General features: G+C 44.5%; 1 protein-coding gene across 4 annotated transcripts in view; it reads right to left on the bottom strand.

Annotated features, from left to right (window-relative positions):
• AP4S1 (adaptor related protein complex 4 subunit sigma 1) overlaps positions 1-19,419 on the bottom strand; it is a 69,964-nt gene that overhangs the window by 26,783 nt on the left and 23,762 nt on the right. For all 4 annotated transcript variants that reach the window (XM_003260719.4, XM_003260720.4, XM_030804286.1 and 1 more), the window contains one exon: positions 76-284. In XM_003260719.4, coding sequence (XP_003260767.1) covers positions 76-213 — 138 coding nt within the window. In that variant the 5' untranslated portion in view covers positions 214-284. The remainder of the gene's footprint in view (positions 1-75; positions 285-19,419) is intronic.

Consider the following 19,419-nt stretch of genomic DNA (forward strand, 5'->3'; position numbering starts at 1 on the left):
CCCTGAGACTCAGTAATTACAAATCTGCCAAGGATGAGTTGAATGCAGAGATAAAAGAGAGGACCAGAGACTTACTTGTTCATTGGATCGAGAGAGACAGCTCTTTATGACTTCTGTTTCCAGAAGTGTACGCTTATTAATATCCACATGTTCATAGTACTTAGAAAGTCGAGTCTGCCCTTGTTTATTCACCATGAGGAAAAATTTTATCATTTTTCTTTCCCGGCCAGTATTTTTCCAAATACAGTTCAAAAGTTATGACAAGGGATGGCTGTAACTGGAACCTTGAAGACAAAAACAAACAAACAAACAAAACCAGAAAGGCAAGATCAAATTTCTCAAATAATTATATTAAATGTTTTTATAGATAAACAGTAAATAAAGTAGTAGTAAATATCATCTGATAATATCAGTCTTTATTCCTATGAACTAATTGAGGTTTTAATAAATAAAAACCAGGCCGGGTGCGGTGGCTCACGCCTGTAATCCCAGCACTTTGGGAGGCCGAGGCAGGTGGATCACAAGGTCAGGAGATCGAAACCATCCTGAATAACATGGTGAAACCCCGTCTCTACTAAAAATTCAAAAAATTAGCTGGGCGTGGTGGTGGGGGCCTGGAGTCCCATCTACTCTAAAGGCTGAGGCAGGAGAATGGCGTGAACCCCGGAGGCAGAGCTCGCAGTGAGCCAAGATTGCGCCACTGCACTCTAGCCTGGGCAACAGAGCAAAACCGTCTCAAAAAAATAAACAAATAAATAAAATAAAATAAAAAAATAAAAACCAATGATAAATTTTCATCAATTATTCTCCAAAACAATTCTGAGCAACTGCAGTACCTCTGTTTCTATTCATTCAATTTACTCATCCATTTTGCTGAGTAACAACGATGTGTCAAGCACCAGAAGAATGTGGAGATGAAATAGTAAGGACTTCTGATCTTCTGATTTTTACATCTAGCAAAGGTGCTAGGTAGGTAAACAACGGCAGTACAAGGTGATGAGTTATAACTGGGACAGGTCCGCTTCCATGGGTGTACAGAAGGGAGGGACAAGCAACATCATAGGAGAGTGAAGAACTGCTTCCCAGAGAAGGGGCACTGATGTGAGGTCGTGAAGAATGAGCTACAGGGGAAGACTGAGGCAGAGAAAACGGGTATGAAAGCTCTGGAAAGTTCACTGGGGCTGCAGTTCAGGGCGTGGGAAGAATAGCTGCAGGAAATTAAGCTACTCACATATGACATAATTGGCTTTAGAAGTCATGCTAAGGAATTTGGGCTTTATTTTATGGGCAATGGAGACAAGATCTATAGTAAAGCTTTTCTTTCCTTAGTGGTGGAAATAATAGTAGTGATACCAATTTATCAAATTCCTCCAGGCCCTATAACAGGCTCTGTAAGGTCCTATGCTGAGCAATTCTCACAGTTGTTTGAGGTAGGTACTTCTGTTATCCTTACTTTATTTTTGAGACAGGGCCTCGGGTGGAGTGCAGTGGTGCAATCTCAGCTTACTGCAACTTCTGCCTCTGGACTCAAGTGATCTCCTCAACTCAGCCTCCTGAATAGCTAGGATTATAGGCATGCACCATCATGTCCAGCTAATTTTTTAACTTTTTGTAGAGATGAGGTTTCACTATATTGCCGGCTGCTCTTCAACACTTAGGCTCAAGTGATCCTCCTGCTTTGGCCTCCCAAAGTGTTGGGATTATGGGCGTGAGCCACCTTATCAAGTCTGTTATCCTTATTTTAAGGTCAAGCAGGTTAAAGTTTAGAAATAAGACACCCTGGCCGGGCGCGGTGGCTCACGCTTGTAATCCCATCATCACGAGGTCAGGAGATAGAGACCACGGTGAAACCCCGTCTCTACTAAAAATACAAAAAAATTAGCCGGGCGTGGTGGCGGGCGCCTGTAGTCCCAGCTACTCGGAGAGGCTGAGGCAGGAGAATGGCGCGAACCCGGGAGGCGGAGCTTGCAGTGAGCCGAGATTGCGCCACTGTACTCCAGCCTGGGCGACAGAGCGAGACTCCGTCTCAAAAAAAAAAAAAAAAAAAAGAAATAAGACACCCAGTCGGGCTCGGTGGCTCATGCCTGTAATCCCAGCATTTTGGGAGGCCAACGCAGGTGGATCATTTGAGGTCAGGAGTTCGAGACCAGCCTGGCCAATATGGTGAATCCTTGGCTCTACTAAAAATACAAAACTCATGGCATGGTGGTGCACACCTGTAATCCCAGCTACTCAGGAGGTCGAGGCAGGAGAATCGCTTGAACCCAGGAGGCGGAGGTTGCAGTGAACTGAGATGGCAATACTGTACTCCAGCTAAGGGAGGAGAATCTCTTGAGCCCAGGAGGCAGAGGTTATAGTGAGCCGAGATTGTGCCACTGCACTCCGGCCTGGGTGACAGAGCAAGACTCTCAAAAAAAAAAAAGAAAAAAAAGAAGATATCCAAAGTCACTGCACGATTTTGTGTCAGAGGTGGGCTGCAGTTCGAAGGCCAAGCACAGGCATGGATCCATGACACCTAACTCATCCTCCCCATTCAGGGGTTCGTGCTTGTGCTGTTATGTGTAACTCGGTTGTATTGAATCTCATATTTGTTTCTCTTACACTCAACGTAGGTTTTGGAAAAATCAATGCAAGTGAGCATAATATTGATCAATGGCCAGTCCTTCTTTCATCACAACCACCAGAGCTGGCTGGTCTGGCTCAGCTGACAATATTGTATTCACATTTTGTGATATCTGTGAGAATCAGTGCAAAAAACTAAGATGAATAATAGTTCTTAAATGAACTTTAACATTTGAAATTTTAGATTTATAGTAAAGTTGCAAAGATGGCCATTGTTAGCATCTTGCATTACCATGGTACATTTGCCAAAACTAAGAAACCAATATTGGGACATTATTATTAACTCCAGACTTTATTTGGAGTTCATCGATTTTTCCACTAATGTCCTCTTTTTGTTCCTGAATCCCATCCAGGATACTATAGTGCATTTAATTGTCATGTTGCTTTAGTCTGCTCTGGTCTGGGACAGTTTCTCAGTCTGCCTTGTTTTTCACGACCTTAACAGTCCTGAGGATAATGGCCCAGGCTGGAGTACAGTGGTACAATCAGGGCTCCCAACAGCCTTGAACTCCTAGACTCACGTGATCCTCTAGCCTCAGTTTCTCAAGTAGCTGGGAGTAGCTGGGACTACAGATACATGTCACTATGCCCAGCTAATGTTTACTTTTATTTATTTTTATTTTTGAGACAGAGTCTCAGTCTGTCACCCAGGCTGGAGTGCAATGGTGCAGTCAATCTCAGTTCACTGCAACCTCCGCCTCCTGGGTTCAAGTGATTCTCCTGCCTTGACCTCCTGAGTAGCTAAGATTACAGGTGCCTGCCACCATGCCATGAGTTTTGTATTTTTAGTAGAGACGGGTTTCACCATGTTGGCCAGGCTGGTCTCCAACTCCCGACCTCAAGTGATCCGCCCGCCTCGGCCTCTCAAAGTGCTGGGATTACAGGCATGAGTGACTGCCCTCGGCCTTTATTTTTATTTTTGTAGAGATGGGGGCCACACTATTTTGCTCAGGCTGGTCTTGAACTCCTGGCCTCAAGGGGTCCTCCTGCCTTAGCCTTCCAAGTGTTGGGATTATAGGCATGAGCCACTGCCTCCAGCCAATATTTGCTTATAATATAAATTCCTAGTGATTTTTTTTTTTTTAAATGGAGTCTCATGCTCTGTCCCCCAGGCTGGAGTGCAGTGGTGTAATCTCGGCTCACTGCAAGCTCCGCCTCCCCGGTTCATGCCATTCTCCTGCCTCAGTCTCCCGAGTAGCTGGGACCATGGGCGCCCGCCACCATGCCCAGCTAATTTTTTGTATTTTCAGTAGAGACAGGGTTTCACCGTTAGCCAGGATGGTCTTGATCTCCTGACCTTGTGATCCGCCTACCTCGGCCTCCCACAGTGCTGGGATTACAGGCGTGAGCCACCACGCCCGGCCAACTCCTAGTGAATTATTACTGTGTGCTATCAGAGAATCCATTTGATTTCATTAACTTTAGCATCCTCATCTGTTAATGTAAGTATATTAAACTAGAACACAGACCCCTCTGAGAATACAAAGAAAGCTAATGAATCTTTTACAGAAAAATGTGCAAGGAGGTATCTACTTAAATGCTGTAAAAGAACCTCAGGACATCCACAGACTTTCCTGGGCTCTAGGTTAGAACCCTGAGCAGGGTGATTCCTAAGGTCCTTTAAAAATAAATAGACCTGGCCGGGTGCAGTGGCTCACGCCTGTAATCCCAGTGCTTTGGGAGGCCGAGGAGGGCAGATTGCCTGAGGTCATGAGTTCAAGAACAACCTGGTCAACATGGTGAAACCCTATCTCTACTAAAAATACAAAAATTAGCTGGACATGGTGGCGGGCGCCTGTAATCCCAGCTACTCGGGAGCCTGAGGCAGGAGGATCACTTGAACCTGGCAGGTGGAGTTTGCAGTGAGCCGAGATTGTGCCATTGTACTCCAGCCTGGGCGACAAGAGCTAAACTCTGTCTCAATAAATAAATAAACCTCCAGGATTTAAAAAATCTTCCCATTCACTTTATCATTATTTGCTATACACAAAACACTAGATTTGTGTCTAGAATAAATGAGAAATGATGTAGAATAAATGTGGCATACAGATCAATCTGAAATCTTTGTTAAAATTTGATTTTATAGCCAGGTGCGGTGGCTCATGCCTGTAATCCCAGCACCGAAATTGGGAGGCTGAGGCGGGCGGATCATGAGGTCAGGAGATTGAGACCGTCCTGGCCAACATGGTGAAACCCTGTCTCTACTAAAAATACAAAAATTAGCTGGGTGTGGTGGCACACACCGGTAGTCCCAGCTACTCAGGAGACTGAGACAGGAGAATCACTTGAACCTGGGTGGCAGAGATTGCAGTGAGCCGACATCGCACCACTGCACTCCAGCCTGGTGACAGAGCGAGACTCCATCTCAAAAAAAAAAAAATTGATTTTAATGTATACTTCCAACTTGTTCACAAATATTAGGTGTCACATTTAGCAGCTGCAATTTCAGGGACCAGTTTCCCAATCTGCTGCTTAGGAGACTGAAAGTGGGGGAGACTATTACAGGGCTAGGTCATCCCAGGTAGGCATTTGCAGCTAGCGATCTTAGCAACAGTTCCTTAGAAGGTGTCTGTTAAGAGTCAGTTTGCTAAATGCTCAGCTGTCAGAATACCAGTCAGAGGCTGATTTACAGGGCTTGATCTACTTCACAGCCTCTTTGAGTACAAAACATTCATTATCTGTTTGATGAGGTATCCATGCCTGTTGAAGGGTAGAGTTGACTGCCCAGGCAAGCGGTGGCTCATGCTCGTAATCCCAGCACTTTGGGAGGCTGAGGTGGGCGGATCACCTGAGGTCAGGGGTTTGAGACCAGTCTGGCCAACATGGTAAAACCCCAATCTCTACTAAAAAATACCAAAATTAGGCCAGACACTGGCTCATGCCTGTAATCTCAGCACTTTGGGAGGCTGAGGCAGGTGGATCATTTGAGGTCAGGAGTTCGAGACCTGATGGTGAAACTCGGTCTCTACTAAAATACAAAAAAATTATCTGGGTATGGTGGCATGCGCCTGTAGTCCCAGCTACTCAGGAGGCTGAGGCAGGAGGATTGTTTGAACCCGGGAGGCGGAGGCTGAAGTGCGCTGCACTGCAGCCTGGGTGACAGAGCGAGACTCTGTCTCAAAAACAAACAAAAAAAAAAGTGGAGTCAAGACTCTCCTTTATGATTCTCCCTATTTCACTAGATGCCTGAATGTCCTTTCTTCGTGTGTCATCCCATGCATCTAGTGAAATAAGCAGATTGCATGGAAGAACAAGACCTTTGGTGAATGAGTGGTTCTTGGACTAATCAGAATCCCAGCAAATACAGAGGCTGGGGAACACCACAATAGAGGGTGGGTCCCACTATGCACTGAGCTAAGCAGCTAAGTCAAGCTGGAAACCAGCAAGTATTTGGGGATTTTGCCTGCTTGAGGAGACAGGAGAAGGCATTGCTTAAAAGCTCAGACTTGAGCAAGACAGACCTGGCTCAAGTCTTGGCTTTGCCACATACCTGCCATGTGACGCTTAAGTTGCTTGGGTTTTTTGAACCCCAGGGGCATGGCTACCTCTGAGGTGTGAGAGTGAGATAGGTAACAAAAACAGCACTTAGCAAAGGTGCTGGTCTACAGTAAATATTCACTTTACAACTGAGCTGTTTTCATTACAGTCAACCCTTGGTATGCAGGGTATTGTTTCTGGGACTGCCCTGAGTATAACCAAATCCATGCATACTCAAGTCCCACAGTAGGCCCTGTGGAACCTACCTACACAAAAAGTCAGCCCCATATAACTGGGGTTTTGCATGCCACAAACACTGTATTTTCCATCTGTGTCTGGTTGGAAAAAAAGGTGCATATAAATGGATCCGTGCAGTTCAAGCCTGTGTTGTTCAAGAGTCAACTGTATTATTTCCTTGCTGCAACTAGAAACAACATTATGATATACTTGGACTAAGTTTATATGTGTGTGTGTGTGTGTGTGTATATATATATATATATTTTTTTTTTTTGTCCTCCCAGCTCATTTCTTATTTCCTAAGCCCTATCAGACAGGTGGTTATCTTACAGCAATTCTAAACACTAAGCTGTAAAGAGCCAGGCCCAGTGTGGCCAAGCCTGGGGTTGTTGCCTTCATTTATCTAGACCAGCTCAGCTGGGGATATAACAGCTGTGCCATGGGGGAGGCCTGAGGGCATTCACTCCCTTTTCCAGGAAGATAGGCTCATGGCTGTGGGTGGGATTGCAACATACTCTGTGGTGTTTAATCATTTGGTATTAACTGCTACTTTTATTTGCCTCGCAAATTATTGTCAGTAAATTACGGCAGGTTACCAGGAAGTTAAGATTACCATCCTTTCTTTTACTCCCTTTCAGCAAAATTATTTAAAAACCATCTTTATGATAGTTAGAAATTATAATTCCATACCTTGGATTTCAACTGCCAGGTAAAAGGAAAAAAATGTCTCAAAGTACTCATGGCCAAACCTTTGCCTTTAAATGTCCTGCTTGCATTAAGTGGTAAAATGAGATGTAAAAAGATCTCACTGAGGTGTTACATCAAGGGATCAAATTGGTTTCTACCTTACAAGCACAGCATTCCTTCCCACTGACTTCAAGAACAAGGCTGACAAATAAGGACATGTTGAATTGATATTCATTAGGATGCTAAGTTTTGAAAAGAGTAAATGAAGGCTTCTAAAGACTTGCATATATCTTTCTTTTCTTGCATGCTCTTAAACATTAGACAATTTTAACTGTAGCATGATGCAGTGGTAAAAAACTAGAGAAACACAACTGTAAACTATTTTTACTATAGAATATACAATGCCAAAATAAACAATGTGGAGACTCAAGAGACAAGTACACATCTGAGAACTGAAGATGAATGCCGTAGGCACCTATCATGGTTATTAATCATCAAGGAGGAGGGAGATGAAATAATTATGAAACTGAGGTAGGACAGTAAGAAGGGAATATGCTTAGACAAGTGTTTGGAGTGGTCAGGAAGCAGGTATGAACTTCCTGTTTTAAACTATTTGCATTCAAAGACACACAAGGGGCCAGGTGTGGTGGCTCACACCTATAATTCTAGCACTTTGAGAGGCCATGGTGGGAGGATAGCTTGAGCCCAGAAGTTGGGGACTAGCCTGGGAAACATAGTGAGACGCCATGTCTACTAAAAAAAAAGGAAAAAAAAAAAAGCCAGGCATTGTGGTGTGTACCTATAGTCCCAGCTACTTAGGCAGCTGAGGTGGGAGGACTGCTTGTGCCCAAGAATTGGAGGCAGCGTGAGCGATGATCACAACACTGCACTCCTACTCTGGCCTGGGCAACAGAATAAGATCCTATCTCTAAACACACACACACACACACACACACACACACACACACACACACACACGAGATGGGGAAGATGTTTCGATGACCAGGAAGGAAGTCAGTAGATGCTACACCCAAAAGCTTGTGCAAATGTGTGTATATAAATCAAGGAAGAAGAAAGAAGGCAACTTCACTGGGGAAAGCACTACACAAATAGTGCTAGGATGCCCTAGCGAGGGAATCTAGAAAACCCCAAGAGGAAAAGAAGGTTAAGGTTACTTACAGCAGGAATCAAACAAGCATTTTCCTTGGATTAGCATGAACATGCTTTCAAGACTAGTGAGGTTGGTAGATTCAGAGTAGAATATGGGGCCAGGCGAGGTGGTTCATGCCTGTAATCCCAGCAATTTGCGAGGCCGAGGTGGGCGGATCACCTGAGGCCAGGAGTTGAAGACCAGCCTAGGCAATATAGGAGGCCATGCCTCTACAACAAAAAACAAGCGAAAAAACAAGAGCTGGGTGTGGTGGTGCACGTCTGTAATCCCAGCTACTTGGGAAAGTAAGGCTGAGATCAGGAATTCTAGGCTACAGTGAGCTATGATCACTCCACTGCACTCCAGCCTGGGTGACAGATGGAGACCCTATCTCTAAAAAAAAAAAACAACTGGCTGGGTGCAGTCGCTCACGCCTGTAATCCCAGTACTTTGGGAGGCCGAGGCGGGTGGATCACTTGAGGTCAGGAATTTGAGACCAGCCTGGCTAACACTGTGAACCCCCTTCTCTACTAAAAATACAAAAAAATTAGACAGGCATGCTGTCGGGTGCCTGTAATCATAGCTACTTGAGAGGCTAAGGCAGGAGAATCACTTGAACCCAGGAGGCGGAGGTTGCAGTAAGCCGAGACTGCACCACTGCACTCCAGCCTGGGCGACAGAGCAAGACTTCGTCTCCAAAAAATAAATAAATAAAATAAAAATAAAATAAACCAAAACAACAAAAAAGTAGAATATGCTCAGATCCATGTCCCAGCAACCACATGATGTAAACTTAATGCCCAGAGAAAAGAGAGATTGAAGAGGCTGAACGAAGTACACATTGAATTGAGCAGGTATCATATTTCTGATGGCGTATTTCTGGAAGTCAGACCTAGGAGAGTCTTTACAGATTGTCATATCCAAAGATGGCAAATGGGTTTCAACTTGGGTGTCAACTGTGACTAACTGTAATAGCTGCTTTGGGAAGGATTCTGGAGCTGCTTCCAGGTTCAAAACAAAAGGATGGCATGTGTGATTACTCGTCAGTTGTAGGTTAGGAAGCAGGGAGTGGCAACATATGCACCTTATATTTGTCATCCCTGAGGTGTACTCCCTTCATTTTGTAGATGGGAAAACTGATCAGAGATGTAGAGTGAAGTCCTGAATTCTGCTCCCCTGACTCATACTATAATGCTGTCTTTAATCTATCACATTGCCTCACTCTACATATCAGTGTCATTAAATGTTCACTTAAGCTTTTTTTTGTTCTGTTTTTTGAGACAGGGTCTTACTCTGTCACCCAGGCTGGAGTGTAGTGGCACAATCACAGCTCACTGCAACCTCGACCTTCCAGGCTCAAGCAATCCTCCCACCTCAGCCCCCCAAGTAGCTGGGACTACAGGTGCACACCACCGCGCCCAGCTAACTTTTGTATATTTTGTAAAGGCGGGGTTTCCAGTTGCCCAGTCTAGTCTTGAACTCCTGGACTTAAGTGATTCACATGCCTCAGCTTCACTAAGTGCTAGGATTATAGACGTGAGATATTGCGCCCAGCCAAATGTTCACTTGAGCTTAATGAGCATTAACTTCAGGTAGCTTTGGAAGTGATCCAGTCATTATTCTCTTTTCTAACACTGCTGCACAATTAATCTGGAAAATGCCAAACAAATCACTGCATGAAAAAGTACAGTATAGGCTGGGCACGGTGGCTCACGCCTGTAATCCCAGCACTTTGGGAGGCCAAGGCGGGCAGATAACCTGAGGTCAGGAGTTCGAGACCAGCGTGGCCAACATGGGGAAACCCCATCTCTACTAAAAGTACAAAGATTAGCTGGGCATGGTGGCTGACACCTGTAATCCTAGCTACTCAGGAGGCTGAGGCAGGAGAATCACCTGAACCCAGGAGGCGGAGGTTGCAGTGAGCTGAGATCGCGCCACTGCACTCCAGCCTGAGCAACAAGAGCAAGACTCCGTCTCAAAAAAAAAAAAAAAAAAAAGAAAAGAAAAAAAAACAAGTATAGTATGTAGCCAGGTACATGCATCCATAGTATTAGCTACTTGGGAGGCTAAGGTGGGAAGATTGGTTGAGCCCAAGAGTTTGAGGCTGCTGTACGCTATGATCATGCCTGTGAATAGCCACTGCACTCCAGCCTGGGCAACAGAGAAAGACCTTGTCTCTAAAGAGAAAACAAAAAGTAGGCCGGGCACGGTGGCTCACGCTTGTAATCCCAGCACTTTGGGAGGCCGAGGCGGGTGGATCACGAGGTCAGGAGATCGAGACCACGGTGAAACCCCGTCTCTACTAAAAAAAAAATACAAAAAATTAGCCGGGCGTGGTGGCGGGCGCCTGTAGTCCCAGCTACTCGGGGAGGCTGAGGCAGGACAATGGCGTGAACCCAGGAGGCGGAGCTTGCAGTGAGCTGAGATCGCACCACCGCACTCCAGCCTGGGTGACAGAGTGAGACTCCGTCTCAAAAAAAAAAAAAAAAAAAGAAAAAAGAAAAAAAAGATAGTTGATGATAATTAACATTCTTTCTAGCTCTAAATGCTTTTTATGTACCCCAGAATCATAATATTGTAATAACACATGCACACAAACACTGAGGTAATATCAGACAAAAACATTTCTTTTTTGCCTCCTGAAAAGTGATTTAAATAAAATCCCCAAAGTTAAAAAGCAAATTTTTACCCAGAAAACATGTAGTACTAGTACAGTATAGTGTAATAGTCAAGAGCATGAACTGGAGACTGACTGCTTGGCTCTACTCCTTAGTTGCTTTGTGACCCTGGACAAGATACTTAATCTTTTAGAACTCAGTCTTCTGTACAATGGCCACAGAAACAGTACTCACTTCCTAGGTTGTTGTGAGAATTAAAGGAGTTAGGATATGTAACATTCCTAGAACAGGCTAGGCAGTTGGCACACAGCAAGTGCTACATAAGGGTTAGCCAGTGTCATCATGATAACATGTTGTCTTTTCCCTGGTGAAGCTTTTCCTGCCTATTCCAATGCTCTCTTCCCAACTACAAAGAGCTGATAATCCTGTCTAGTCTATATAATAACCATTTTATTGCATGTTGAGGTCTCCTACCAGAAAAGCAATTTAGACTTTTAAAGCTGTGACTGCGGGAGAAAGATTTTACATTGTGGCCCAGTATACAAATATATATAATGTAAATGTGAGATGTAATATATATATATAATGTAATATATATTAAATTATTTATATGATATACAGAGATATACCTTGACAATTTTGAAGAGTATCGGTCAGGTATTTTAAGGAATGTCCCTGTATTGGGATTTGTCTGATGTTATTATTAGACAGAGGTTATGTCTTTGGGAGAAAGAGCACAGAGGTAAAGTGCCATTTGCATCATATCATGTCAAAGGCACATACTATCAGTATGACCTGTCACTGTTTTTTTTTTTTTGAGACAGTCTTGCTCTATCACCCAGGCTAGAGTGCAGTAGTGCAACCATGGCTCACTGCAGCTTTGAGCTCCCAGCCTCCAGTGATCCTCCCACATCAGCTTCCTGAGTAGCTGGGACTAGAGACACGTTATCTCCATGCCCTGCTAATTTTATTTTATTTAATTAATTTATTTTTTTGAGACAGAGTCTTGCTCTGTCACCCAGGCCAGAGTGCAGTGGCGCAATCTTGGCTCACTGCAACCTCCGCCTAAACCCTCTAGGGTTCAAGCGATTCTCCTGCCTCAGCCTCCCAAGTAGCTGGGACTACAGGTGCCTGCCACCATGCCTGGCTAATTTTTGTATTTTTAGTAGAGACGGGGTTTCACCATATTGGCCAGGCTGGCCCCAAACTCCTGATCTTGTGATCCGCCCACCTCGGCCTCCCAAAGTGCTGGGATTACAGGTGTGAGCCACTAGGCCCGGCCTATGCCCTGCTAATTAAAAAAAAATTTTTGTAGACACGGGGTCTTGCTATGTTGCCCAGGTCATTTGTTTATTTACTCAATTATTAATTTATATAAGTATGGCCTCACAGATATTTTATTTTATACTATGGGTTATAATATAATATGACCAACTGATTTTTAATTTCAGAACCTGCTAATAGACTGAGTCAAAGTTTGAAAAACACTATACCAGAACATGAACTTCTTCTAGTGGGTAGAATCTATACCTTACTTCAGATCCTCACACAGTGCCTAGTATATAGTGAGCATCCAATAAATGTTAACTGAATAAATGAAAGAATGAATGAAAGCTTTTTCTAGCAATAACTTTTCCTTTAAAAAAGTCACATAAGTATTCCAACAAAGCAGACATATAAAATACCCTCATATCCTATTCCTGCCCTGAATCCCATTCATTTTCCCAAAGATATAGCCAATGTTTTTAAGTTTAGTGCCTATCCTTTTAGACCTCCTCTGTACATCATGTAAATATGTATGCAGATGTAGCAACTTTATTATTTTTATAAACATAAATGTGATAAATTGATGAACTCTAAGATGTCTTAGTAACTATTCTCTTCTGGTATCTTTAAATGAACCCATTCCACTCACAAAGCCCTGGCTGGATCCTATAAAAGGTTACTAAGGGCCAGACATGGTAGCTTATGTCTTCAATCCCAGCACTTGAGAGGTTGAGGCAGGATGATTACTCAAGGCCAGAAGTTTAAGACCAGCCTGGGCAACATAATGACACTGTCTCTACAAAAAAAAAAAAAAAAAAAGTCACTAAAAAGATGTGTTTTAGAATTTAGAATTCATCCAAAGGACCTCCCATTTCCCAACCCAGCTCAGGCTTTCCGTTCCCTTCATTTGATCCAGTGCCTTGGCCCCCATTCCTTCTCTGGCCTCTGTTCTTCGTGACTTGCTTTGGATTTCTTCTTCCAGCTCTGGCTTGGGCAATATTCCAGGACTTGACCTTTGGTATCTGCCCTCTGGCCATCATCCCAGGGGCCTATGGCACCCAGCCCTTGCACTGTCAACTGGGAGTAGTATCTACCTTACTGACTGATGGAGAAAATCAAATGAGGCAAATGACATAACTGTTGTAAAAACATTTAGCACAAGACTGGACGCAGTGGCTCATGCCTGTAATCCCAACACTTTGGGAGGCTGAAGTGGGTGGATCACCTGGGGTCTGGTGTTCAAGAACAGCCTGGCCAACATAGTGAAAACCTGTCTCTTAATAAAAGTACAAAAATTAGTTGGGCATGGTGGCGGGTGCCTATAATCCCAGCTACTTGGGAGGCTAAGGCAGGAGAATCGCTTGAACCCAGGAGGCGGAGGTTGCAGTGAGCTGAGACCGTGCCATTGCACTCCAGCCTGGGCAACAAAAGTGAAACTTCATCTCAAAAAAAAAAAAAAAAAAAAAAAAATTTAGCACACTGACTTCTTTCCTTTCTTCCTTTCTTGTATTAAATTAGGGAAAAAGTACTGATAAGTCTACAGGGAAATAGACATGTATATTTATATATTTTTACTGGTCTTTTAAATTGCTGTACATTTTCTGCCATGTAACCTGGTAGAATGCAACAACAAATCATGAAAATGATTCTACCTTTTTTTTTTTTTTTTTTAAGGGGGAGTCTCACTCTTGTCACCCAGGATGGAGTGCAATGACACAATTTTGGCTCAGTGTAACCTCCATCTCCCAGGTCCAAGTGATTCTCCTGCCTCAGCCTCCCAAGTAGCTGGGATTACAGGCACCCACCACCATGCCTGCCTAATTTTTTTGTATTTTTAGTAGAAAAGGGGTTTCACCATGTTGGCCAGGCTGGTCTCGAACTCCTGACCTCAGGTGATCTGCCCGCCTCGGCCTTCCAAAGTGCTGGGATTACAAGTGTGAGACACCATGCTTGGCCAATGATTTTACCTTTTAACTCAAGCATTCCTGTCTTAGGAATTTATCCTAAGGTATAATTAAAATCTATATGCATAAAAATGTTTATAACAACATTATAAATAGTGAAACATGGAGCAAGTGCAGATACCACAAACTGAGAATTGTTAATACCAACTTCATATCTTTTTTTTTTGTCCCCGAGAGGGTCTCACTCTATCACCAAAGCTGGAGTGCAGTGGTGCAATCATGGCGCACTGCAGCCTCGATGTCCCCTGGCTCAGGTGATACCCCCACTTCAGCCTCCCTAGTGGTTGTGGCTCTAGGCACACGTCATCACACCTAGCTAATTTTTATATTTTTTGTAAAGATGAGGTTTTGCCGTCTTGCCCAGGCTGGTCTTGTACTCCTGGGCTCAAGCAATCCTTCTGCGTTGGCCTCCCAAAGTGCTGGCATTATAGGAGTGAGTCACCTCATCCGGCCATGTCTTTTAATTATTAAAATGAATATGGACCAGGCATCGTGGCTCATGCCTGTAATCCCAGCACTTTGGGAAGCTGAGGTGGGTGGATCACTTGAGCTCGGGAGTTTGAAACCAGCCTGGCCAACATGGCTAAACCCCGGCTCTACTAAAAATACAAAAATTAGCCAGGTGTGGTAGTGCATGCCCGTGATTCCAGCTACTCCGGAGGCTGAGGCAGGAGAATTGACTGAACCTGGGAGGGGGAAGTTGCAGTGTGCTGAGATCACACCACTGCACTCCAGCCTGGGTGACACAGCAAGCCTCTGTCTCATAAATAAATAAATAAATTGAATATGCAAACTCTGTAAAAGAATGGGGAAATGTATATAAATAATAAGTCACAAAATCAAAATGCCAAATTCTACATTCACATGGATTACAACTATGTAAAGTGAACATCTAAATAGATACAGATTTTTGTATTTTTTTGTATTTTTAGTAGAGACAGTGTTTCTCCATGTTGGTCAGGCTGGTCTCGAACTCTCGACCTCAGGTGATCTGCCCGCCTCGCTCTCCCAAAGTGCTGGGATTACAGGCGTGAGCCACAATGCCTGCAACAATTCTTGTTTTAAATTGCACGCTGTTCTGAATAGCATGATGAAGTTTTGTGCCATCCTGCTCTGCTGTGCCTGGGATGTGAATATCCCCTTTGTCCAGCATATCTACACTGTATTTTTTTGTTTGTTTGTTTTGAGACAGGGTCTTCTTGCTCTGTCACCTAGGCTGGAGTGCAGTGGTGCAAACACGGCTCACTGCAGCCTTGACTCCCTGGGCTCAAGGGATCTTCCTGTCTCAGCCTCCTGTGTAGCTGAGACCACAGGCATGCACCACAACACCCAGCTAACTTTTTATTTTCTTGTGGAGATGGGGTCTTGCTTTGTTGCCTAGGCTGGTTTTGAACTCCTCGGCTCAAGCAATCCTCCCGCTCCAGCCTCTTGAAGTGCTGGAATACAGTCATGGGCCACCGAGCCGCCAATCATGAGAAAATACATTAGACAAACTCAAGCTGAGAGACATTCTGACCAGTATTCCCGAAAACTGCCACAGTCATGAAAAACAAGAAAAGACTAAAAAACCATCACAGTCCAGAGAAGATTAAGGAAATAAGATGACTAAATGCAACATGGTATCATGGAGGGGGGCCCGGAATAGAAAATGGACTAATGAAAAAACTGGTGAAATGTGAACAAAATCTGAGTTTAGTTATAATAATGCTATCCATGTTAATTTGTTAGATTTGATACATGTACCATGGTAATGTGAGAGGATAACATTAGGGGAGATGGGCAAGGGTATACGAAAATTCTCTGTATTGGGCCGGGCGCGGTGGCTCACGCTTGTAATCCCAGCACTTTGGGAGGCCGAGGTGGGCGAATCACGAGGTCAGGAGATCGAGACCACGGTGAAACCCCGTCTCTACTAAAAATATAAAAAATTAGCCGGGCATGGTGGCGGGCGCCTGTAGTCCCAGCTACTCGGAGAGGCTGAGGCAGGAGAATGGCGTGAACCCGGGAGGCGGAGCTTGCAGTGAGCCGAGATCGCGCCACTGAACTCCAGCCCGGGCGACAGAGCGAGACTCCGTCTCAAAAAAAAAAAAAAAAAAAAAAAAAAAAGAAAATTCTCTGTATTATCTTCACAACCTTTGTAAATCTAAAATTATTCCAAATACTCAAACCTGTAATCCCAGATACTTCGGAGGCTGAGGTGGGAGAATTGCTTGAGGCCAGGAGTTTGAGACCAGCCTCATAGCAAGACCTTGTCTCTAAACAATAAAATAAATAAAATAATTCCAAATAAAAAGTTAGTTTTTTTTTAAAGCAGAGATCAGAGAGATATAAGTATTCATATTAAAGTAAAGATGGGTAACACTGAAGACCACTCCAAGTAAAAAAATAAATAGGTCGGGCATGGTGGCTCATGCCTATAATCCCAGCATTTTGGGAGGCTGAGGCGGGCAGATCATCTGAGGTCAGGAGTTCGTTCGAGACCAGCCTGGCCAACATGGTGAAACCCTGTTTCTACTAAAAATACAAAAATTAGGACAGGTGTGGTGGCTCATGCCTGTAATCCCAGTACTTTGGGAGGCCAAGGCAGGTGGATCAGCTGAGGTCAGGAGTTCGAGACCAGCCTGACCAACATGGTGAAACCTTGTCTCTACTAGAAGTACAAAAATTAGCCGAGTGTGGTGGCGCATGCCTGTAATCCCAGCTACTCAGGAGGCTGAGACAGGAGAATTGCTTGAACCTGGGAGGTGGAGGTTGCAGTGAGCTGAGATCATGCCACTGCACTCCGGTCTAGGCAACAGGGGGAGACTCCTCCAAAACCAAATAAAAAATAATAAATAAATAAAGTTAAGAGGGCACCGGGAATGGCGTCCATGCCTGTAATCCCAGTGCTTTGGGAGGCCAAGGTTGGCAGATCACTTCAGCCCAGGAGTTCGAGATCAGACTGGGCAACATGATGAAACCCTGACTCTACAAAAAATGCAAAAAAATTAGCCTTGTGTGGTGGCCTACGCAGAGGTTGCAGTGAGCTGAGATTGTGACACTGCACTCCAGCCTGGGTGACAGAGAAAGACCATGTTTCAAAATAAACAAACAAATAAATAAAAATTTAAAAAAATAAAGTGAAGAGGGCTTGTTTGTGCGTGTGTCTGAGTATATAAGTCTACATGCACCTTTATGGTTATACTGTTTAAATATTTAAATTTTTACCAGTATAATGCAGATGTTTAGGTTTCAGGGTAATTTATATGTGTGTGTGTGTGTGTATATATATATATATATATTTTTTTGAGACGGAGTCTTGCTCTGTCACCCAGACTGGAGTGCAGTGGTGCGATCTCGGTTCGCTGCAAGCTCTGCCTCCTGGGTTCACGCCATTCTCCTGCCTCAGCCTCCTGAGTAGCTGGGACTACAGGCACCTGCCACCACACCCGGCTAATTTTTTGTATTTTTAGGAGAGATGGGGTTTCACCATGTTAGCCAGGATGGTCTTGATCTCCTGACCTCGTGATCTGCCTGCCTCGGCCTCCCAAAGTGTTGGGATTACAGGTGTAAGCCACCGCGCCTGGCCAATATATATATATATATATATATATATATATATATTTTTTTTTTTTTTTTTTTTTTTTTTTTTTTGAGACAGAGTCTCGCTCTGTTGCCCAGGCTGGAGTGTGGTGGCGCGATCTGGGCTCACTGCAAGCTCCGTCTCCCGGGTTCACGCCATTCTCCTGCCTTAGCCTCCCGAGTAGCTGGGACTACAGGCGCCCGCCACCATGCCCGGATAATTTTTAGTATTTTCAGTAGAGATGGGGTTTCACCGTGTTAGCCAGGATGGTCTCGATCTCCTGACCTTGTGATCCGCCCACTTCAGCCTCCCAAAGTGCTGGGATTACAGGCGTGAGCCACCGCACTCGGCCCAATTTATATTTTTAATGATTACACTTCAGTCTTTCCTATTTTTTTATGTAATAGACATGCTAATTTTAATAGTAGGGGTATATACCCATAAATTTAAAATTTCTATAAATGACCTAAACTGCCCTTGTATCAAGCTCTGCTATGACCCAGATAACATCTTTTAAAATTATTATTATTATTACTATTTTGAGACTGAGTCTTACTGTGTCCCCCAGGCTGGAATGCAGTGGCATGATCTCAGCTCACTGCAACTTCCACCTCCTGGGTTCAAGCAATTCTCGTACCTCAGCGAGTAGCTGGGACTACAGGCATGTGCCACCACACCCAGCTAATTTTTGTATTTTTAGTAGAGATGGGGTTTCACCATGTTGGCCAGGCTGGTCTTGAACTCCTGACTTTAAGGGATCTGCCTGCTTTGGCCTCCCAAAGTGCTGGGACTAGAGACATGAGCCACCACGCCTGGCCCAGATAACATCTTTTTTGTTTGTTTGTTTGTTTTGAGATGGAGTTTCTCTCTTGTTGCCCAGACTGGAGTGCAATGGCATGATCTTGGCTCACTGCAACCTCCACCTCTTGGGTTCAAGCGATTCTCCTGCCTCAGCCTCCCAAGTAGCTGAGATTACAGGCGCCCGTCACTACACCCAGCTAAATTTTGTATTTTTAGTAGAGATGGGGTTTCTCCATGTTGGTCAGGCTGGTCTTGAACTCCCGACCTCAGATGATCAACCTGCCTCGGCCTCCCAAAGTGCGTGAGCCACCGTGCCTGGCCTTTTTTTTTTTTTTTCTTTTGAGATGGAGTTTCACTCTTGTTGCCCAGGCTGGAGTGCAATGGCTCAATCTTGGCTTACTGCAACCTTGACCTCCCAGGTTCAAGCGATTCTCCTGCCTCAGCCTCCCAAGTAGCTGGGATTACAGGCATGCACCACTATGCCCAGCTAATTTTGTATTTTTAGTAGAGCTGGGCTTTCACCCTATTGGTCAGGCTGGTCTTGAACTCCTGACCTCAGGTGATCCACCTGCCTTGGCCTCCCAAAGTGCTGGGATTACAGGTGTGAGCCACTGTACCTGGCCTGTCCTTAGCAAATGAACAGACAAACCATTTGGGGGAGTGCTATGTTCTCAATGCTTGTGTCTTCCGCAAATTACGTTGGAACCTTACACTCCATGTGCTAGTATGAGAAGGTGGGGCCTCTGGGAGGTGATTAGATCATAAGGACTCTGCCCTCATGAATAGGATTAGTGCCTTATAAAGGAGACCCCAGAGAGCTAGCTAGTTGGGCTGCAGTGAGAAGGCATAGTCTATGAGGAAGCAGGCCCTCACCAGACACTGATGAGATCTTGATCTTGGACTTCCCAGCCTCTGGACTGTGACAAATCTCTGCTCTGTTTTCTTTAGAGACAGGGTCTTGCTCTGTTGCCCAGGCTGGAGTGAAGTGGCATGATCATAGCTCACTGCAGCTTCAAACTTCTGGGCTCAAGCCAT

The sequence above is a fragment of the Nomascus leucogenys genome, chromosome 22a (assembly GCF_006542625.1).
Source record: "Nomascus leucogenys isolate Asia chromosome 22a, Asia_NLE_v1, whole genome shotgun sequence".
NCBI classification, from domain to species: domain Eukaryota; kingdom Metazoa; phylum Chordata; class Mammalia; order Primates; family Hylobatidae; genus Nomascus; species Nomascus leucogenys.